Below are 23,879 nucleotides of genomic sequence, written 5' to 3'. Positions count from 1 at the left end.
CCCCAATCCTCTTACCAAAGGGCACAGATTTTAACAATATGTAACAGAAGTGAAATTTCCTAAAAATTACATTAATCACACATTTATTTGTTGTCAGTATACATGTTCATCCCTATCTCCTTTCCCTTAACAGTAAAACTTGTCTTTTTTTCCCCCCCATCCAGAATACTGCTTGAATTCCATAGGCAACGTGAGCTACAGGATACTCTAGCCGTTAAATGTTTAAGTATTTAATTTGAACTAGATTCATCCAGAGAGCTTCATTAACATTAAATGGATGGACAGATGATCCCTTCCAACCATGATTCTACAACAGCTATTATTTGTATAGTGATTTGTCATTTGCAGAGGCTTTTCACATATACTGTCTCATGTAATCCTTAAAACAATCCATGGAAATGGGTAAAATTAGTATCTCCAGCTCACAGCTGAGAAAACTGAAGTTTGGAGACACACAGCTAGTTTGCGACAGGGCCACAGTCCAAATCCAGGTCTGACTAAATCTCATGCCTTGTCTGCTGTATGACTAACTCTCAAAACAAAAGACACAACTCGGAAGGCTGATATGTACATTTTATGCGTAAGCTTTAGCTTTCTCTATTGCCTAAGAGATTTTTTTTAATACATTTTAAATCCCTAACTTCCTGTTACCAAGCTATTCTCAAACTCATTCTGTGTTTTTCATTCATTTTTACACTGAGACATACTTACCAAGGAGACAAGGCTGATAATACTTATATCAAAACTAACATTCTGGATGGCATACGCCAATGGCTTAGGGTCCATAGTGGGAAAGGTTAATAACCAGGCAGAAACGTACATGATTGGTGCAGACACAAATGTGCTTATGACCATCCCTGAGGTTATCTGCAAAAAATGAAATCAAATTGAGGGTCACGCTGTCGATAAACAATTACTCTAAACTTTAAATAGCCACACCACACGAAGACATTCTAAAATAAAAGAGTCAGTAAAAAGACATCACAAATTCCAGCATATTCTCTAATGCTGCATTCCCCATTTCTGAGAGTCCTTAAAAGAAAACACAGTTAAGTTCCTTTGGCTCTTCCAATCCATGCTCAATTAATATTTGTACATAACCAATACTAGACATCCCACGCTGATGGTAATCTTCTAGGTTCTAGAAAGTAAACCATATTAATGATCTAATTAAACTGATGACCAGTTTCCTTCCACACTATTTCATAAAATATAGGGCAATAAAATAAAAAAAAAATTACCATGCAGATTAAATAATGGAACTAACCTTTGTTAAGTAATTTAGTTCCTTTGTTATATTTCAAAAACATTTAGTCTAATACTGTAGGTAACATGTACAATATGCTTAGACAAGGTTAATAATTTGATATTAATTAATTTTAGCTATTTACTGCAATTCATTATGTGGTGTTTTACATCTGCTGGTTGAATTATCAGTGAATGAAACTTTTTTTTTTTTTTTACCCAAAATTTCAAAAGTTACCATTCTGTAGATAATCTCTAGGCTTCAGTATAAGTACAACAATGAAATATTTGAAATTTAAAAAGACTAATGAAAAAAGCAACGGCTGAGAAAAGACCCTGCATTAAATAACTATTATTACAGGATGTTACATGATGCCTCCTTATTTACAATGAAGTAGCTTACACATATCAAATTCTCATAAAAGAATGCTGATTTCTGTGTTTTAAAAATTCATTTTTCTCCTAACTGGACAGTCAAACTTAGAGAACAGTGTATACATACAATCTCGACTTCCATGTTGAACTGTGTTGCAAAGATAGCCACGCCTGGCGCTACAGGAAAGACGCCATACAAAAATGCATAATTTGATAAACTTGTATGGTTCACTACACTGTCGCCCTTGTCCAGGAGTTCCACCATTTCTCTACACAGAAGTGGCAGCACCAGCCTGAAAAAAACAAGAAATGTGTCATTCACTTGACATCAAAGCATGCTGGTCCCCAAGGGGGAGATTGTTCTAGTGAACTTGGCATTAGGTTATTCTTCTTCTCCTGCCCAGAAGGAGTATCTATTTGCATGCATATATTCTCTGCATGCCTACTTGTGAACAGTTAGAAAGAATCAAGAATTCAACTTGGAGCCATTTAAGTGTAATAATGTTCTCTTTTATTTTAGTTTATTTATTCATTTTGAAGGAGAGAGAGAGATATTTATTCATTTTGAAGGAGAGAGAGAGAGCACATGGGGGAGAGGGGCAGAGAGAAAGGGAGAGAGAAAATCCCAAGCAGGCTCCACACTGTTAGCACAGAGCCCTGATGTGGGGCTTGAAATCACTGGCCATAAGATCAACACCTGAGCATAAGTCGAACACAACCAACTGAGCCACCCAGGTGCCCTATTTTTAATTTTTTTAGAGAGAGAGATTGTACAAGGTATGGAGGGGGCAGAGGGCCAGAGAAAGTCTTTTTTCATAAGTTTTAAAATTTATTTTTGAGAAAGAGAGAGCACGTGTGCACGGGGGAGGGGGCAGAGGAGCAGAGAGAGGAAGAGAGTGCAGGGCCCTACTCGGGGATCAAACTCGAGAACTATGAGATCATGACCTAACCTGAAATCAAGAGTCAGATACCCAACTGACTGAGCCACCCAGGTGCCCTGCCCTGAGAATCTTAAATAGGCTCCATGCTGTCAGCACAGCCACTGATGTGGGGCTCCATCAACCTCACCACCAATTGTGAGATCATAATCCGGGCTGAAATCAAGAGTTGGATGTTTGGGGCGCCTGGGTGGCTGAGCTGGTTAAGTGTCCTACTCTTGATTTTGGCTCTGGTCACGATCTCGTGGTTCACTGGATGGAGCCCTGAGTTGAGCTCTGCGCGGACAGCACCGAGTTCCCTTGGAATTCTTTCTCTCTCTCTCTTTCTGCCCCTCCCCTGCTTGCTCAAACATACTCTCTCTCTCAAAATAAATGAATAAACATTAAAAACAAAAAAAAAGAGTTGGACACTTAATCAACTGATGTTGATTAGGCATCAACCCGGATGCCCCTAAGTGTAACAACATTCTAAAAATACTTTCTGGGCACCTGGGTGGCTCAGTCAGTTAAGTATCTGACTGCTGCCCAGGTCACAATCTTGGGGCTCATGGGTTGGAGCCCCGTGTCGGGCTCTGTGCTGACAGCTCAGAGCCTGGAGCCTGTTTCCGATTCTGTGTCTCCCTCTCTCTCTCTGCCCCTCCCCAGCTCATGCTCTGTCTGTCTGTCTGTCTCTCTCTCAAAAACAAAATAAAAACATTAAAAATTTTTAATAAAAAAATAAAAATATTTTCAACATCAGAGATTAGGAGGAGAAAACTCAGTTTTTGTTCTACAAATAATTTTCTTACAAAAAATGTGTAAAAGTTGTAGCTGTAACTGCTGTTTCTTGTTTTCTTTACTAACAAACTGAAATGTTAAAAGAAAAAAGATTGATAACCTGAGTAAACTTTTTTCAAGAAAATTACTAAACTTCTTTTTGGAAAAAAACCCTGATCTTTATTATGATTTGGGGTTTAAACGTATTCAGGTATTGATAACATTGCTGTTCAATTAGATTCTGAAAGCCAACAGAAAAATAAGTATCTTACAATTACTTCTGCATCATTGTAGAGACAAAAGGGTTTGGCAAAGGGAACTGAAACAATGAAGCAGAGCAGAGAAGTGGCGAAATCCAGACTTGGTGAAGAGTCAGTGATTAAACAGATCCTTCAGGATTCCATAGAAAGACCATATAAGTAAGGGAAGCTGAGCTGATGAAGTTCTTAAAAAGAACAAGGCCAGGGGCGCCTGGGTGGCTCAGTCGGTTAAGTGGCCGACTTCGGCTCAGGTCATGATCTCGCGGTCCGTGAGTTCGAGCGCCGCATCAGGCTCTGTGCTGACAGCTCAGAGCCTGGAGCCTGTTTCAGATTCTGTGTCTCCCTCTCTCTGACCCTCCCCCGTTCATGCTCTGTCTCTCTCTGTCTCAAAAATAAATAAACATTAAAAAAGAAAAAAAAAAAAAAAAAAAGGCCAGGCAGGTGATAACATTGTCCTAGTAGCACCTAGAGATATGCTCTATATAGAATAAAGAACTGCTCTTACATGTATTTTTTAATTAGAAAAAATAGATAAAGATATCTAATAGGGATCAAAGACCAAGAAAAAAAAATTTTTTTAAGGAAAAAGATTTTGGGGACACCCGGGTGGCTCAGTTGGTTAAGCGTCTGACTCTGGATTTCAGCTCAGCCCATGATCTCACGGTCTGTGGGTTCAAGTCCCATGTTGGGCTCCACACTGACCGTGTGGAGGCTGCTTGGGATTCTCTCTCTCTCTCTCTCTCTCTCTCTCTCAAAATAAATAAATAAACTTAAAAAAAAAAAGACTTTTTAAATGAGAATATTTAAATTCTACTTATAAGTTGAAGTTGACAATCATTAGAACCATATTTATTACTGTGGCAATACTAATTAATTCTTTATTTCCAAGAAGAATACCACACCATAAATAATTTTCAAAAGTTATATTCATTTCTATTATTTTGAAAATATAGATGCTATTTCATATTGCACTGCTCTTGTGAATTTAATTGTCTATACAAGAGCTGATTTCAATAGTTAAGTATGCCCCAAGTGCCTTGGGGTAGTGTCACAGTAAAATTATGTCACCCGCACCATGAAATATAACTCCATGGCCAATGAGCTAAGTAAGCTGAAAAACTGTTGACTAAGAAACTGATAAAAGAAACTTTACTTGATAGGCTAGGATCAGAGGATTGGTAATAATCATTTGTACTGACTTACCTATATTTAGAAAGCTCAACCATCCACAGAATTATATTTTCCCCAAATTCATGAAAAAAAAGTTTATATTCAAAATCATTGTTTTCCTCATGAGTAATAGGGTTTTAAAAGATTTAGAAAACTTAGAAATCCTGTAAAATTTCCTTTAAAAATATGATCAACTGGGACGTTAGTAGATATTAAGTAAATTTATATAAAAGTTAAAGAGAAACCAATAGTTTTCATTTTCTGTCAGGAAAATGGGAAGAATAATCTACACAGAATAAGGAAATAACTTTCCACAATATACCAACATCACATTTTCCTTCAAATCACAACTACTCAGTTAGGAGGCATTATTACTCTCAGATTATTTAAAGGAGAAAATAGTCATAGACACATCTAATGAATTGACTAAATAAGGCTTTCACAGAGGACAGTCCCCAAGTTAAGTAAGTGAAACTTACAGTTTAGCTGTGATGAGAAGAATCAGTACAATAAATGCTGACTTCTTCAGTTTCTTTATTTTTCCCACCATTGTAAGACCAAGATAAAATAGAGCTGATCCAGAAAAAGAGTTTGCAAGTCCATCAAGAAAATTTTCCATATATACAGGCACCTTTTGATCAAGAATAAAATTGAAGGCAATGCCAATGAAAACCATAAACACTATTGGGTTCTGTAAAACACGCAGAAGTCCAAGTCCTACAATTTTCACTTTGTTTTGAGAAGCATTTTGAGTGTCTTTCCACTTCTGGATTTCACAGAAGATAAACCCTATAGGGTTTAACATCATAAGAGATATTGGTGCCACCAAGTAAATGTACTGGAGATATTCTGGGTATGTAGTTTGATATAAGGCTTCAACTGCAAAACATGAATTAAAATTGTTTCAAAAATGATTACCACAGAAATGCATGAATAAATTATTCATATAATGTTTTCCATGATTAATTATAACATTTTAAATTAATCTAAATAGTGCACAATGACCCCATTAGCCTACTTTGGAAAAGTAAATTTTAATAATAAAGCTGAAAAGAAAAACACACTATATTAAATGATATTTAGCTTATAAAATGATAATCAACTTTAAAAAATTATCATTAGTGAGACCTACTAATTTTTATTATGTACAGGCTAAGAGTAGTCTCGATAAAAGGACAGAATTGTAGAATTATTAAAAGAAAACATCTAGTAAGAGATTAAACATTTAAGTAATAAGAGCAACAAGGTACTTTGGTTCCCTTGAGAGAGTTTCACTGGAGTGGGGAACTGAAGCCAGACTACAGAGGGTGGAGGAGAGGGGAGGAGACAGTGAACAAAAATATGAGCAATGAAAGGATAGAGTCCAAGCTATGGTGGAAAAGAAGTAAAGATGGGAGATGGCTCTCAGATAAAAAGCTGAGGAATCAGGGACTGGAGGTCCCTACGAAGTCCTAGAATGACAAGTAGTTGGAAGGTTAGGAGTTCAGAGTAAGTCAGATAGTGAGCTACTGAACTTAGTATTTCCCAGAAGACTAGGTCCCAGATGTGGCGTGGGAATTGATGGCTGAAAGGGTGTAAACATCACTGGAGACAATGAAGTCAGGGAACTGAATGGGCAGAGAACTTAATGGGTAGTTCACACAGATGCTAAAGTCAAAGAAGATAATGGCAAAACTTGGGAGTGGAGAGGATGACAATGAGCCAGATATTAAAGTCTTCACTAAATGAGGAGGAGTGATCAGAATGAGGTCGGCAGATGACAGCAATGAGGATGAACGGTTGAGGCAGGCAGCATGAACCCCAAAGAAGCAGTTCTTGCAAAAGAGCAGAGAGTAATGGCCTGGCAGAGGTACAAGGAGGCTATGAGAATGCCAGCTCTGCCTCCCATTGCTCATATAGGATGCAGGTGAAGAGAAAATAAGTGGTCTCCATTTGAGAGGAATAAGAAGGAATGAATGAATGCCTTTAGGAAAACCCAGTGTAGATGTTGAAGAATTAGGAATGAAAAGGTGATCTAAGGAATGGGAGGAGAATACAGTTGAGTACACAGTAGAGCACATTTAATTAACACAAATTCAACTATGCTCTCTTAGGAAAACAAAAGCTTCATTTTCCCCCCATTGAGCATGTTCCCAAATGCAAACTAATCACTTCACTTGTTCATTGATGAACAACAATGCTAGAGAAAAAAATCTGGCTGTGTCAGACTTATGAGAAATGGTATAATATATACAAAGTATGTGTGCTGTATTCTGCGGGTGACTTAACAGATTTTCAAGAGTTTGACTGCATGACTTTAGAACCTAACCAATGCATAAAATGAGTCTCCTTGGAAGGGGGTGGGTGGGTTGGATCAGACTTCAAGCAATTTGTTGGTGGACATGAGGGATAGTGGTCCGGTTTGGGGGTGATCGGACCAACACAGAGCCTTAGAATAAGCAACCCGGTCTACAGGCACATATTTGGCAATGAGTTCTGAAATTCAACCTACCACATATAAAGGTTGATTCATAAATGATTTGAGGTTGAGAAAGAAAGATTAAAAAAAAAAAAATGAACAGCCACAATCACTCGCAAAGACAGAGGCAATCATGTGCAAAAATGTAAAAGATTAGATTTCTCAACTTACATTAAGATAAAGTTTCACAGGTAGGAAACTATATTTGTTTACTTGCTCAGGATACATAAGTTCAGTTAATGTCATGCACCTTTCCTGTTAAAGTTACATAACTAGATTGTATAACCTTTAGAAGCCTACCTGGTTCTCATGAGCTAATACCTACTTTTTTGTAGGATTCCATTCCTTTTTTTTTTTTTTTTTTTTTTTAGCTAAGCACTTACAGAGGTCTATAATACCTCTGAAATGAAGCAGTGGCTAAACAAAACATATTTGATTACATAAAACATCACAAATTCTGTCCACTAATTTCCAAATTAGATACACGAGCTCTATCTGTATCTCTTAGTGGTGTTCTTTCACATTTCATAAGATTTTATCTTTTAAGTAAAAAAAAAAAAAAAAAAAAAAAGCAGCACTCTTGATAACTATTTCTAGACAGCTACACTTCTACTTAGATATTGCATCTCTAAGAGAAAGGCTTCCATACCTGCTCACCACTCAATGATTAAAACAGAGAGCGTATTTTGGAAAGCCTTGTATTTTCAATCTGCGTACAAGAGTTTTCCCAAGTGGCCACTAAAATGCACAAAGTGTTTCCTTTGACAACTTTTATCACACAAATCCCCTTAAGTAAAGGCCTTTTTCCAGAAATTTACCATTGCCAGCATGCTTGCACTTAATCACCATAGGAAAATGGATTTTAGATTGTTTAACAAACTCAGTGCAGGGGCACGTGGGTGGCTCCTTCTGGTTGTGTCTGACTCCTGATTTCGGCTCAGGTCATGATCTCATGGTTCTTGAGTTCAAGCCCTACATTGGGCTCTGCGGTGGCAGTACAGAGCCTGCTTGGGATTCTCTCTCTCCTCTCTCTGCCCCTCCCCTGCTTACGGTCTCTTGCTCTCTCCCTCTCTCTCAAAATGAATAAAAGAACATTAACAAAAATAAAAACTAAGAGCTCAATACAAATTTGAGCAGCAGCCTATCATTATCTATGGCTAAGCAATGACCACGTACTTTCTTCTTTTGCAGGATCTTTTGTATTTTCTCCTCTTGAACCACTAGTCAAAAATCTCAGAATTGGATTAATGTGTTTATCAACTTATATTCTTTTTTGGTTTTTCTTGACCACTCCCTTGATCCATTTTATTCACTGTTGACAGTATCTTCTAAATCTTACTTTTCAAAACTTAGGATTTTCCCACAGTGTTCACCTTCCACGGGAATCACTCTAAAGCCTTTCTATTGGCATTCATAGTCCAGTCTCCACAAGGGGTCCCTTCCTCATGCAGCTCATCGCTCACTATTCTTTCGTGCAAAGCCTCCACCGGCGATTAATATCACAGTTTCCCCGGACAAACACCAGGGTCATAATTACAAGTTCTACACGCTGATCATCATTCCCCAATTTGTTGAAGTCTCTCTTTCCTTACCTAAATCCTACCTATAGTTTAAGGCCTGTCTCAGGTACCAATGCTTCCTCCAGGTCTTCAGTCTATATCCTGGGTCTCCTCTCTGGATGGCTCTGGCACCTTGTTTCATAGAAGTTGTTTCTCACCACATTCCAAGTTCCCTGAAGGCACATTGTCATAACCCCCAGTCCCCAGCATGGTGCTGAACAAATCCAAAAAATATTTGCTGAATGGAATTAAATATCAATGAATGTCAAAGTTTTCAAAGTAAAAATGTATTCTGTAGGGGTGCCTGGGTGGCTCAGTCAGTTGAGCATCCAACTCTTGATTTCAGCTCAGGTCATGGTCTCATGGTTCATGAGATTGAGCTCCGCGTCAGGCTCTGCGCTGACAGCTTGGAGCCTGCTTGGGATTCTCTCTCCCTTGCTCTCTGCCCCCCCACCACTTGTGCTCTCTCTCTTAAAATAAATTTTTTAAAAATGCATTTTGTAACACACAGCAATTTATATCTAATTGTTATCTCTTAAACCTGTTTCTTTTTGTACACAGGTTTTTTTTTTTTCTTTTTTCTTATTCCGAGTATTTATAAAGCAGATTACTATTATTTTAAACCAGTTGAACAGGTATATGAAGGCAAAAAAAAGGTACAATCTAGTGGGAGAGAGCAAAAAATTGGGAATGAATAAATAATTGCTAAATTACTAGAAGAATAAGGTTCAACATGGAAATTTCAGTCCAATTCTGCCATTCATTTGCATAATTAAAGTTATATATTTATCTATGAACTGGCAGTGCTTTTGTTACCAATTGAAAGATGGTTTTTTTTTGAAAGATGGTTTTTCAAATCTGAAAAACATATATGAAAGTAGTGAACTATACTAACAAATTCGATTTCTAATAATTATATCACTTATTAAGTTCTAATTAATTAATACTTACAAATAAGGCTCTTGGGCGGGAGGAGAGAATCCCACTATGAGGAACTAAGACAAAATTAGCCACCCACTGTGGCTCCTATTTTGATTCCTGCCAGGTTTCAATCCCTAGCAAATAACACTAAGACCCAGACAAGATCATTCTATTATTTAATGGCATATAGTTAAATGCTTCATCTCCTTTCTGTTTACAGCTCAAGCACTAGAGCATAATTATGATTAGTTGGGGTACTTACACTATCAGCATTGTTTAGAAGAATAAATTATAGGACTTAACTATGCATTATTAGTATCTTGTAATGACAGAGGTAGGGAACCTTCTGATTTGCTGAAATCAACATTTCTTCTTGGTAGATTCTTGGTTTCCTCTGAGACTCATATTTCTTAAAGTACCTTTGAAAAGAATTGTTCTAAAAATGGCAAGCTTCTCTTTTAGTCTGTTAAATGTACTGTAGCATTCTGTCACTTGAATATAGATAAATCATTTTAATGTAATTTCATAGACTGTTATAATTGTCATAATATACAGAAAAAGGAAACATGACTGTCCTTAATTTTCTTTCATTAACTTATCCACCTTCTCCTGAAGCACCTGTAAATTGGACTGGTATTGTGCAACAAAAGCAGTCTTTAAAAGGACATTTTTTAAAACCTATGATGCTTATCTGTTAACAAGAGAGTGGCAATACCTTGGGGGACACCACATAACAAACAGAAAGAAAGGGTCTTCTCTGTAGAGACACAGTCTTCTCTGTTTATCCTGAAAAAGTCCAGAAGGCAGATGGGCATGAAGCAGTAATAAATAAGCCCATTGGAGCACATACACACAGCCCTACAGCTCTGTATCCTACCTTCCAATCTGCAGATATGTGAGAAAGCACTTTTGTTTATGCTATTGGTTTCTGGAAAGGTACTGTCTACAACCCAATGTTACAAGAGATCTTATATTATTTGTAATTTGAAAACAAAAAATGAGAACTCAAAATTTAGAAGGATAATCATCAGTAAAATTGGACTAGCACACTGCTAGGAACATGATTATTATCAGATTCAATGATCTAGTGTAGGATATAAGGAAAACAGTGATGAAAATAGCAGACTACATTTTTGATTTGGAGATTCTGTCTTAAAATGAAAATGGAGAACCCTCTTGCACTGTTGGTGGGAATGCAAACTGGTGCAGCTGCTCGGGAAAACAGTGTGGAGGTTCCTCAAAAAATTAAAAATAGATCTACCCTACGACCCAGCAATAGCACTACTAAGAATTTACCCAAGGGATACAGGAGTGCTGATTCATAGGGGTACATGTACTCCAATGTTTACAGCAGAGCTTTCAACAATAGCCAAATTATGGAAAGAGCCTAAATGTCCACCAACTGACGAATGGATAAAGATGTGGTTTATATATACAATGGAATACTACTTGGCAAGGAGAAAGAATGAAATCCTGCCATTTGTAGCAACGTGGATAGAATTGGAGGGTATTGTGAAATAAGTGAAATAAGTGAAATAAGTCAGAGAAAGATATCATGTTTTCACTCATATGTGGAACTTGAGAAACTTAACAGAAGACCATGGGGGAAGGGAAGGGGAAAAATAGTTACAAACAGAGAGGGAGGAAGGAAACCATAAATACAGAGAACAAACTGAGGATTGACTGGGGGGGGGGGGCGGTGGGGAGGAGAGGGGAAAATGGGTGATGGGCACTTGTTGGAATGAGCCCCCCAAACCAAGAGCACACTGTATACACTGTATGTTAGCCAACTTGACAATAAGTTATATTTTTAAAAAATGGATAAGCTCATCTAATAGGTCTTTTTCCACTGCTATTCATTTTATAGAACACTTTTAGATATATGACTATATCCACAATACTCAGGTCCTCACATTATAATACATGGTCAAATGTATCTTTGATTCTCTCTGACATTAACGGGTTACACAGGATAGTTAGGTCTTCTGAAGATTACATGGGCATGTTATATAACTGTGTGGCATAAGAGAATGCCCCAGGATTTAGAATCAAGAGGCCTAGGTTTGGATCTCAGTCACCTGTTAGCTGTGTGACCTGGGATAAGACAATCAAATCCCTGTAAGCCTGTCTCTTTATTTGAAAATGAGGATTACAAATATCTGCCCTACCTCAGATGAGATAAATATATGAGAAAATACTCTATAAAGTTACAAACATTAGTTCTGTTTAGTTATGGACTTACTAATCTATGAGAGCATGAAACTATATACTTCTAGATTATAGTTAAATTAAGATAATGTAATATTTGTTAAATACTTAACACTATGATACCAAGCCACTTGTAAGGTCCTTATGCCATAAATACCTTGACAAATTTACATTATTAATGCTCCTGAAGAGATGGACAAACATGTTAACTCCTTGCTCTTTTATTTCCAGTTTTTATTTTAATGCTTGGTTCATCCTTAATTTTAAAATTCAGTATCCTTAAAGGAACACCTATATAGTTTCTATTTATAGCCCAGTCATCGAAGAGCCTACTCTCCCTCTCTCACAAACCTCCTGCTTTACTCACAGTTATTTAGTTTCGAAGATTTAGCTCCATTCCTGGTAAGCAAGATGAAGGAGGGCCAAAGGAGGAGAAAAAGGAAAATATATCCTTTTGGTGCCAGTGGTAAAATAATAACAATTTGGGGGGTGGGGAGAGTTTTAAAACTACTGAATAAGGAATCTGAAAGTTAATCGTAGTTTTCAGTTGTCTGTTTCATTACATTTCTTTCAGTCTCTGCTCAGAAGATATACCATCAGAGACGTCTTTACTGACCCCCTCATTCCTATCCAAACAACTTTGTTTTTATGGTACTTGCCATTACTTGATATTATTTTAATTTTAATGTTATTTTCACATTAAAATGTAAATTCAATATGTACAAGAACTTTGTTGACAGGTGTATTTGCAGCAGCTGGCACAATCATTGGAACCTAACAGGTCCGTATGAATGAGTGAATGAATGAATGACTCTATCCACAATACTCAGGTCCTCACATTATGATACATGGTCAAAGCACAACATTAACTTTTAACTTAAAAATAAAAATATAAAAAGTAGCTACTAAGGAGATATTTGCTTAGTGGTAGGTGTTCTAAAAAAAAAAAAAGGATATGTTCAAGATAACTCAATATCCCAAATTGGTATGTTTTATCAGGAAAACACACATAGAAACATAAAATTAGGCAGCCTAAAGAGTTGGAAAGGTTACGAAGGAAGAGTTGAAAAGGTAAAAAAGCCTTCACCATTTTTGTTCTTAAACAAGAAGTTAACTCAATTGAAGTAAATTGACATTTTGAATAACAAGCTCAAAAACAAGCTTTAATATAAAACAATATGTATTCTAGATGGTAAGAAAAAGTCACTCATACATTTCCACTGATAAGATTTAACAATAACTATTTTTATACACACATATGTCTATCTTTTTTATATAATTTAAATCAGAATCTGATCCCTTCTGGACCTGAACTTCTTTCATGTGACTATTGAGAAGAAAAAGAATATATTAGAAAGATGATTTATAAAGTTTATTTGGATATGACTACTTATTTTAGGTCGACTCTTGAAGGAACTTCAAACTCTGAAGTTGAAGAAAGATAGAATTAATCCTAATTTAAGAAATAGTTAAGAAAAAATATGAGAGATTTTAAAATTTTATTAAAAGATTTATTCCTTTTTGGGTGTAGGCACTGTGGGGTAGTACAAAGTACAGTGGTTTGGAATGAGGCTTTGTGATTTTTTTTTAAGTAAACTCTACCCCCAAAGTGGAGCTTGAACTCATGACTCCAAGATCAAGATTCGCATACTCTACTGACTGAACCAGCCAAGTGCCCCGAGAGATTCTTTTAGATATAAGAATAAATATCTATCACTAACAAATGCTTAGATACATTAAAGGATTAAATTTTGCTACCTCCTAAAATATTTGAATTTTTTAAAAGGTTGAAAAGTACAATAACTTACCTATAGGATATCCCAATGCAAAGTCATTACTTTGTGTAGCAAAAATAGGGAATAGTCCAGCTTTGCTGAATCGACTATCAGGACTGGCAACCAGTAAGGTTAAGACACATACAATGAAAAATACAGAAGCTTTGGCAATCAAGATACTATATAGGAAAGACCAATCCACATTGGAAAAATTAAGTACAACCATATTTTTGAATAATAAAGCTGGAAGTGCAAATCTGGAGACAAAATTTCCCAGTCCTTTGGCCTGTGTTGATGTTATGACATTGGCTCTTCCTGCTATGTAGCCACAAAGGACTATGCCAAAGCATTCTAGTAAGGCTGGAAAAAGCCTTGTTATTGACATTGAAGGTGGGTCATTAGTGGAATTAAATCTATGCATCACTGTTGAGGAAAAAGTTTTGCTCATATTGACTGCAATGGTTAAGTTCTCTGCAGGTAAATTGGAAAAAGAATTCATTTTCGTTCACCCTCCAACTCCAACCAGATCTCTGGAAAGAAAGGAAAAAAGATTCAGTGTGACAATAAATCAGAAGATGAATTCTAGTTGAAAGCCTACACTGGCAAACCTAGACTTATCAAATGGCCAAATATGTACACTTTCTTCAACAACCAACAGAGAAAAATTACAATGAAAAAACCGGGGGGGGGGGGGTGGCAAGAGTGTTTGCTAACGATAACCTCTTTACTCTCAATGGTGGGTCAGCTCAAAATACTTATGTTGCTGTCCTATTTTCAGTATCAGACATGATTAAGATAAGATCCACAAATACGAGAGCTGCAGTGATACCCCATGGCTCTCTCCCATGATCCACACTTGAGCTCCACCTAGTGGGTAAGAGCTTGGGGCCCACAGAGTCTCTCCTGAATGTCCACCTGCATCCAAATTCCCTGGAAATTTCAGTTCTCAAGGCTACATACTGGACAGGAGAGTACTGCCTAGCCTGTGGTCATACTTGAGTACAGGACAAGAAGAAAATATGGTACAGTACCACATAACAACTTTATCTCTTCATCTGTGAAATGGCAATAATACTATCTACCTCACTAGGATTTGAGATGATTCAAGTCCCTTATAATCACATCTGGCACAAAGTAATCACTTAACTTTTGGTAGTATATAAAAGAGAATGAAAAAAAAAATGATGGCATCCTACCAGGCTACCCTTAGTTCCTTTTATACTAGCATCAGATATTTGCCTTCTTGAATGCCCCATAGTTCCCTTTGTGTCACAGGGACTTTGTACATGTTATTCAGTCTAAAATGTTCTCTTCTCTACCTGCCATTCTCTATGTAGTAACACCTGCTCACCCTCTAAATCATATAGTTCAGGAGTTTCTTCATCAGGTAAGGCTTCACTAACCCCATAGCCAAGTATTTTTCAAATAGAATCAGATTCCTTACCCGTAGGCTACTTTTTGCAGTTTGTAATTACGCTATGCATTAGAGTGACTATTTGATTTATGTCTATCTCTTTCACTAGACTTTAAGTTCCACACAAGTAGGGACTCTGCATGTTCTTGCTCACTGTTGTATACCTAATGCCTAGCACAGTGCCTGGCACACAGGAGGCACTAATATATTTATACTGAAATATTTACATATAAATATATATACTTATATATATATAATATATATATTATTTTGATGAATGACTAAAATATTAATCTGCTCTTAAAACTTTCACCTTTTATTTTTAATGTTTATTTATTTATTTTAATTTTAATAAATTTATTTATTTAATATTTATTTTGAGAAAGAGACAGCATGCATGGGGGTGGGACAGAGAGAGAGAGGGGGAAAGAGAGAATCCCAAGCAGGCTTCACGCTCAGCCCGAAGCCTGATGTGGGGCTCGATCTCATGACTGTGAGATTACAGCCTGAGCCGATATCAAGAGTCAGACGCTTAACTGAGTCACCCAGGCACCTCAAACCTTTCGCCTTTTAGTGGACCAATGTTCTCTTTCAGGAACTATCTAGTTCATGGACAGAAATATATTTTTTTTCTGAATGATAAAGTATTCTAAGTTTTTCACTATAGCAACAGGCCATGACCACAAAATATGTTCTAAAATGTTCCAAAACTATTCTAAAATGTTAAAGAGCACAACGTGTGTTGTAAAATGTCCTAAAGATGGTCAGAAAATGCTAAAGCTAGAAAGAATTTGTTATGCTAGCATTACAATACTTAGACTCCCCTCTTGGTGCCAGGGACACAATGAACATGAGGTTTGGGCCACTTTGCAACTAATCAGCTTTCATGAGTAACTCAAAATTAATATGGTGACAATTGCCAATTTCTAAGTGATTATTCTGGGTTAACCATCTAAAGTGGACTTATATAAGGTAGAAAGTAAAAATGCTCACGATTTCTGAAATTTACAATGCTAAGAGGTAAGTTTTCAAACACCCACACGACATCAGAAAGACTCAGATAGCAGGCCAGAGAGCAGCAACAACTAATACACGGGGTGTGGACAAGGCAATTTTCTCCGTGCTACCCTCATATGAACTGAACCATTTAAAAACCTTACATGTAATCTGGATCCAGACAAGTGTTGTTCTACCAGGATTAGATAGGAGTGGTCAATATCCACAAAACCGATAATAATCACATACTTGAAGTTTACCAAATAAGCATCAAATTATATTCTGGGAAAGCTAATGGTTGGGATAGGTACTATTAGTTGAGGTAAAGAGCTGGTAAACAAAGGTATTAAACATTTGGAGCCCCTAACAGGTGTGGACCTGAAAAGGCAATGCCAAAGAACAAGATGACAAACTTGTCCAGTCTTATGTTATTTCTTTAAAATTCCCTATATTTCTTTGCCTGGAATATTAATAACTCATACTGGTCATTACCCCTTATTTGTACCACACTCACATATCGATGTATTACAATAATTTTTTTAACAAACAGTTTTAACTAAAATAGTGGCTGTAACTTTAAAAAAAAAATTTTTTTTTAACGTTTTATTTATTTTTGAGACAGGGAGAGACAGAGCATGAATAGGGGAGGGTCAGAGAGAGGAAGACACAGAATCCGAAACAGATTCCAGACTCTGAGCTGTCAGCACAGAGCCCAACATGGGGCTTGAACTCATGACCCCTTGAACTCATGGCTGCTTAACCGACTGAGCCACCCAGGCGCCCCAAATAGTGGCTGTTCAGTTAAAAGAGTCAAATAGACCTGAACCCAATTTTGAGCCTTTTCACTTATCAACTCTTTGGGCAAGTTAAGTGCCCTCTCTGAACCTTAGCTTCTTCAACTGTAAAATGAGAGTAAACACCTCCTTAAAGGGATATTGTGAGGAGTGGAGATTTTATTGTTCACACAGATTTTATAAATTCACACTTCAGAATTTGTAAGTTCACCCAGCTTATCACAGTAGCTTATCACACTGTAGGTCTTCAAGAAATGGTAGCAACTGCTATCAGGAATTGTGGTCCTAAGAACAGTAACAAATTAAATATAATTCATTGTCTTAGGCCAGTTCTTCAGACTTGGTATTAAAGATTCTCCAACTAAAATAGAGAGATGGGTGTGGTTTGTGAGATCGAGCCCCGAGTCAGGCTCTGTGCTAGCAGTGTGGAGTCTGCTTGGTATTCTCTCTCTCTCTCTAGCTCTCTTCCCCACCCCACCCCCTCCTCAAAATATATAAAAATAAACTAAAAGAAAAAAAAAAACAATAGAGAGATGGGATGGGTCATAGGTTATCAACTTTTGTTTCATTCCAAACTAAGAGGAGTTCACTTTAATTCAGTTTGATCTCAAATAGTTTATAGCAGGGAAGGGAGAGCTCTTCATTTTCTCAAGGTGATGGTCAAATAGTTGTAGCACTGCCCATGATTAACTTTCAGTTAGTCAAAAATTAAAAGAAAAACTTTGAAAAGTAATCTGCCCCTACCCATAAAGATTCCTTTAATGTTCCTCCATATTATAAAAACAATACTTGCTAACAGAGGTAAGGTCAAAACCACCAAAAAGCACTTACAAAGGTTTCTCATCCTCCGCCCCCCCCCCCCCCCCCCCCCCCGCAGTGGGAAGAGTATATGCTCTTTAAAGCATTCTTTTAAAATGAACAGGAACCACAGCAACGGAAGTTTTTAAAAAATCGCATCCAGTCTTTTCATCTCATTAAAAACAGGGGTTGCTAACAGAACAAACAAGTTGACCTGTCATAGTAAAAGACTGCTCACTGGCCACTCACTGGGGTGGGGAGTGGAGAAATGCTATACACAAACCACTTCTAGCCACTGATATCTGGTTGACAACGTGAAGGAACCACTGAGACTGTAAACAACTGCCACTATTAAGTGAAAATGGGGAAGGGGGCTCTGATTTATTTCCAAGAGAAAGCTTTAAACTCTTAGACTGTCTGTTCTCACACACCCAATATCCACGATCCTGTGGGAAAAGCATAATATACTACGGTACTATTAAAGCACTCTTCAACATCAACAGTCACACCATCCACCCACTCCCACCTACTTGCAGAGGACCAAATGTCCTCCCTAGAGACCCAGGGTGGGGAGCGCTGAGCACTGCCTCTTCCCTGGTCAGCAGGCACAGACTTTGGCCCTCCAAGATAAGGATGTGGAGGGACCTTAACCAAACAGGCTGCCCAGAGACCAGCTGCCTGGGCAGACGGTACTGGAAACGGAAAGGCAGAATGGGGTCTGTGCCTGGGATAAAAAGTTGGTCCCTCAGCTTCCTCAGGACATGGGATTAACAACGTCGTGGTAACTGACATGCTCCAAAACGGGGTAAGGAAGAAAATTCGGTGCAGTGCTCTAGGTAGCTGGGCAGGAGCTCCCAGAGCAGATACTGAGGCCACCCCTCGGGATAAAAGGAAGAGTCCGAGAATGACAGCGTGGACGTACGTGCAATGAGGTGCTCCTCAAACTGGGGTATGGCAGTTCTGTCTGTCACTGGAGGGGACAAGCTGTCCCTTCCCCTATGTTAAGTCTTCCTGGGTGGCTCCGGAGGTCCTAAAAGCGAACGCTGCGGGACAGGCGCCGACAGCTGACTGCACGCAGCCAGGGTGCCAAGGGCGGGGCACTGCCCACCTGCCCAGACCCGAGGGGCGGGGATGGGGGCACCAAGGGTACGCAAGGCCGAGCCTGGGCCGGGCAGATTCGCGTCCCGGGGCCCCATCTCACCTGCTATGTCTGCAGCCCCTGGGCCACGAGAAGGGAGTCGATGCTCGTGGTGGGCCAACCAGGGAGGAAATCACCGTCATCTCCCACCCCAGCCCTCTCCACTGAGAGCTGCGGGCTGCTGGCGGCCGACTACAGCAGCTCTGTCACGTTCCGAGAAAGTGAGGTGCGGGTGTGCGGTGGCCAGGTCAGCTCCTCCCCGCGCCGGCCGCGCGGCCCCGCCTCGCCCCGCCTTTAGGCTCCGCCCCCGGCCTCAAGTCTAAGAGCTGCACCGCCCTGGGAACCTCCGAGCCTCCTGACCCCTGCACCCGCCTCAAGCCCCGCCCCTCGCCACGAGCCGCCGAGCACACGTCCTCGGCCCCGCCTTAGGCTCCTCCCTCGCCGCGAGCCTCCGAGAAGCTGGGTCTCTGGTCCCGCCCTCAGGCACCGCCTTCGGCCGCCGAGAGGTGGGGGAAACACTCGGTCCTTGGCTCCGCCCCCGCGCCGCCGGCTGCTAGCCGCCCAACTGCTAGACTCCCGCGGCGAGACTTCCGGTACTCGGCTCTCGCAAAATGGCGGCTGCGGTGGGCGCCTTTCCAGTCTCGTTTTCGTCGTTTTCAATTCAGGTGTGGAAGCATCTCGTCCTACCGCCTAACTCCCAACTTCTTGTGACCCGCTAATTCATGTATTGGTTTGACTAGTCATTTGATAGCACAGAGTTTAAAAGAGGACCTGGGTTAGAATCTTGCCTTTCCCCTTTCCCAAGGCAGTGTGACCTTGACCTTCCTAAATCAGAGCTTAAAATGTAGTTTTGGCACTGTGTTTAATTTAGATACAATAAGCAAGCGCCCAGTCTCTATTTGTGTTTTTGTTGTGTGGGAAAACTACATGCATATTCCCTTAGTGTAGTGAGAGGAAATTCCTTATATTGGTGGAAAACTTCCTGAGCTTGAAATGAAGTGGTCCCAAATATAGAGCTCCATTTTAAACCTGATGAAAGCTTGTATTTGTATTAGTCTTTCAGAGTCAATATTGTTTCAGATTTAAGATATTTATAATATTACATTTAATATCTCCACAGGCTCTACTTTGCATCTTTAAATTTTTTCAGTCTGGCAACTTCAGTGTCTTCCTATCATCTTGGTAGTTTTAGTGCAAAGAAACAAATTTGTATGGCTCAACTTGAAAAATCACAGTAAGCTAAGGATTGGTTAAAAGTTCAGAAAACTAAGCAGGAAAAATGAGTGGAAACTGAAACTATAGAAAAGTCATGCATTCTACTCCTGTTCTCACTTCACCTTTGTTCTCTACCTTCACTCTTAATGGCCTTATATTTTCCCTTTGAACCTGGCTACTTTTTTTTTTTTTTTTAATCTTCTGAATATACTATCTCAAGACTAAAAGGATTTCTGTTTAGCAAGTATGAAGATTCGTTCAACTAAATACATACTGAGTTTTGACTTTTAGGAGAATACATGAAGATATACCTGGAAAGGTAAGTTAAGGTCAACCTCTAGGAGGTTCCTTAGGTTGGTCTTAGAGTTTGGGCCTTATCCTCTGACCACAGTAAAACCATTAAATATGTTTTGACAGGAATGTGTCATGATGATCACATTGTTTTTGGATATGTAATCTGGAAGCTTTCCCAGGATTAGTTGAAAGACTGGAAGCAAGAAAAGCAGAAGACTTTGGGAAGAACCTAGACTCTAGGAAGTAAAGACATACATACTCTGGAGTGATGATAATGAAAAGAATGGAAATGGCCTGAGAGACATCACAAAAGGAGAAGTGAGGGGACTGGATTACTGATAAGACCAAAGAAGAGTAAAGAGATAATGAACCCAAGTACTTACTCCATTACAGTAAGGAACAGGAATTGAGCCAGGCAGCCTCTAATAGCCTTCCTAGTTCTAAAGTTCCTTTATTTTCTATTGTTGTACTATCTGAAGATGAAAGGAAAAAATATTTCAAATGAGAGAAGCAGTTACAAGAAGAAAATAATGAATTTGATTTTAGGTCTAAAATCTAAAACCTTGATAAATTATCTAGTTCAGTCTCCTCTCTTGAAGGAGTTGTCATCATCCTCTCCATCGGAGGTCCTAGAGATTCAGCAGTTGGTCTAAGAGCGCCCAGCTAGTTGGTGCAAGGGATTGGGAATGTAAGTGCTCACTGTCCTGTAAACTAACTGCTCCTGAAGGTGTCAACACATGTAAGTAGAGATTGCTTATAGACACCTAGAGAGAAAACAGAAGCTCAAGAGAGAAAAAGAATAGAGCTAAACATGTAGTTTGGAGATACCTGTATGGAGTGGATGAGTTTTCTGAGAAGAGCAGCTTGTACAGGGAAATTCTAGGAATAAAATGTATACAGAGATGAAAGACTTCATTAAAAAATCATTCTTAGATAGGTAATTACTGAATGCCAGAAGAAAACCATTCAATTTCACTTTCATATCTGCTAATCAGTCTGTAAGATGCTGACCTACATATACTATTAACTGAAAGAAGGGCAGAAAAGCTAAAAGTTATTCAAACTAATGGAGGGAAGCTGTAAATTAATCTTAATTCTTACTTACGAATAAACAGGACCTGTTCCTTCACACACACTGATATGGTAGGAAAAGATACAATTCAGTAGGGAGAGGGAAAGGATAGGACCTGAGGTCCCTGGGTGGAGAAAACATTGGAACAATGCTGGGAGGATCTGACCACAGCAAAGCCCCTCAGGTGTAAGGTTCCTCTTAAGAATGTAACAGACATTGGGGCGCCTGGGTGGCTCAGTCGGTAGAGTGTCCGACTTCAGCTCAGGTCACGATCTCACGGTCTGTGAGTTTGAGCCCCGCGTCGGGCTCTGGGCTGATGGCCCAGAGCCTGGAGCCTACTTCTGATTCTGTGTCTCCCTCTCTCTCTGCTCCTCCCCCGTTCATGCTCTGTCTCTCTCTGTCTCAAAAATAAATAAACGTTAAAAAAAAAAAATTAAAAAAAAAAAGAATGTAACAGATATTACCTCCTCCCCCTCAGGTTTCCCTCAGTAATTTGACAAAGATCTGACTAAAAAAAAGTAGACCATAAAATGGATGATCCACAAGGAAAGGTGTAGCATAGACCACCCCTCATACACTAGAAATGAGCCAATCAGGAAACAACCAGCACCTAGAGCTATCAAGCCAATAAGGGTAGAACCTTAGGAGGAACAAAAGGGAGGGTAAAGGGGGGGAGGGGGTGACCAGTACCTTATAAAACAAGAACCCTTGCCTGCAGTCACAGGCATTCACTTTCAAATGTCCCATCTGTCAAAAGAGCTTTCATACTATCCTTACTTTCTAATCTTGTACTTTAATAAACTTTGCCTGCTGCTCATTTCGTGTCCACCTCTTCATTCTTCGAAGCAGCAAGACAACAAACCCTAGGTATTGAGGTAAAAAAATCCTGCAACACGATACCCTCATTTCCCCCAACTCTAGTCGATCAAGAATGACAGGAGGAATAAACCAAGTGGTTTGTATAATGACAAGGGTCATGTAGGATAGATGTTGAGGCAGTGTCATATAATGTAGATTCCTGGCAAATTTTGCTTTTTTCTGTAATGAAGTAGCTCTAATTTTTTTTTCTGATTTTGAATGTAGTAAATAATTATGAAATATTAATATAATAGAGAAAGGAATGAAGAAACTAAAAATCACAACACGTGCAGATAATTTCTGTATGCTTTCACGTACATTTTATTATGTAAGTACCTTTTTTCTATGCATATGTAGATTAAGAAAATAGGATCATATGATTTTTTTATATGCATGGTTTTTAATAACCTTTTAAATATAATAATGTATAATTAACATTTTTATCCATATATATAGATCTATGTAATTTTTTTACCTATCAGGTATTCCCTATTGAAATTTTGAGTATGATCTTCCTTGAAAAAGTGGCACTCTGGGCCATCCATAGAGTCTTACCAAAGATGTGCAAAGAGGAAGACATGTCTAATATGATTTTTTTTTTTAGTTTCTTTAAAACTCCATATCACCTTTCCATTTCTCTTTAGGGATACATATGATTCCAGAGAAGCGATCTTCACTTTGTCTTCAGAGGTGGTGTGACTAACCTAGGCTATCCAATCAGTACTTTCAATCCCTTTGGACTTGGTGATTTAGTCAGGGTGGGCATTGGCTCTAAGGTAGTTTGATGAATGACTCTTAGGACTTTTGCTGAGAATGCTGTCTCTTGCTTGCTGGACAGGAGGAAGATACTGGTGGCCATCTTGGGACCATGAGAGGAGCTAGTCTTAGAATGATGCAGACACCAAGGAAGGCACAGCAGAGAAAAGGAAACAAACGGTCCTTGATGACATATTGAGTTATAGAATCAAGCTTCACTTGAAGCCATGATTGCCTGAAGCCTGTGGACTTCTCATTCATGTGAGCCAATCAATTTTCTTTATTGTTTAAGCAAGTTTGAATTGGGTTTTCTGTTACCTACAATCAAATGTGTAGAAAAAAATTCTAGAAGAAAATGTTAACAGTAAATATCTCTGAGTGGTAGAAATAGCCATGATTTTTTTTTTCTGTGTAGAATAGTTCCCAAAATTTCTACCAAAAAAAAAAAAAGCATTAATTTTATTAAGAAAAAGCATGGAATAAGTCATAAAGTGTATATTTTGGCCATATGGAAATGGTGAACGGTACCTAATAGTAAATATTTTTCTAAAACAAATTTAAAAGCCACTACTGTATATTAAACTAGGTATACAAAATCCACACATAAAATAGAATAAGAACATTGATACCGTGCAATATATGAATTTATATAAGGCTAAGGCTTAATCTTTATAAGGTTAATCTTTGTATCCTTAGATGTTCCATAAATGGTTTTTCAATGATTGACTAACCCAAATGGCCTACCAGCTATCAGAATGTTAAAATGTTCTTTTATTCAATGGGAACTATTTGATATAAGCAACTGTCATATAACTTTTTTATAATAGCTGGATTTCTTATTTTTTCCAGCTTTTCCTTTGGCCCAGGTTTATAGCCTTA

At 38.5% G+C, this 23,879-nt stretch overlaps 1 protein-coding gene and 1 long non-coding RNA gene across 10 annotated transcripts in view; one reads left to right on the top strand and one right to left on the bottom strand.

Moving 5' to 3' along the window:
* GPR155 (G protein-coupled receptor 155) overlaps positions 1–19,175 on the bottom strand; it is a 47,957-nt gene extending 28,782 nt beyond the window's left edge. Inside the window, exons 1-5 of one of the 2 annotated variants that reach the window (XM_019459992.2) lie at positions 18,869–19,175; positions 13,699–14,195; positions 5,224–5,623; positions 1,748–1,913; positions 712–867 (exon numbers count right to left, since the gene is read on the bottom strand). In XM_019459992.2, the coding sequence (XP_019315537.2) occupies positions 712–867; positions 1,748–1,913; positions 5,224–5,623; positions 13,699–14,164 (1,188 nt within the window). In that variant the 5' untranslated portion in view covers positions 14,165–14,195; positions 18,869–19,175. The remainder of the gene's footprint in view (positions 1–711; positions 868–1,747; positions 1,914–5,223; positions 5,624–13,698; positions 14,196–18,868) is intronic. The other variant, XM_019459980.2, reaches the window with a different exon arrangement.
* Positions 19,176–19,187: 12 nt separating this feature from the next.
* LOC109273334 (uncharacterized) overlaps positions 19,188–23,879 on the top strand; it is a 143,143-nt gene continuing 138,451 nt past the window's right edge. For 4 of the 8 annotated variants that reach the window (XR_008423934.1, XR_002082977.2, XR_008423935.1 and 1 more), the window contains exons 1-2: positions 19,189–19,470; positions 23,083–23,261. This is a non-coding gene — a long non-coding RNA (uncharacterized LOC109273334). Of the gene's footprint in view, positions 19,471–20,311; positions 20,340–21,875; positions 22,262–23,082; positions 23,262–23,879 lie in introns of those variants that run through there. The other 4 variants (XR_002082982.2, XR_008423937.1, XR_008423936.1 and 1 more) reach the window with 4 other exon arrangements.

Source organism: Panthera pardus, unplaced genomic scaffold, assembly GCF_024362965.1.
Source record: "Panthera pardus isolate Hobbes unplaced genomic scaffold, ASM2436296v1 HiC_scaffold_10, whole genome shotgun sequence".
Lineage (NCBI taxonomy): Eukaryota > Metazoa > Chordata > Mammalia > Carnivora > Felidae > Panthera > Panthera pardus.
This window is presented reverse-complemented; position numbering and strand designations above follow the sequence as displayed.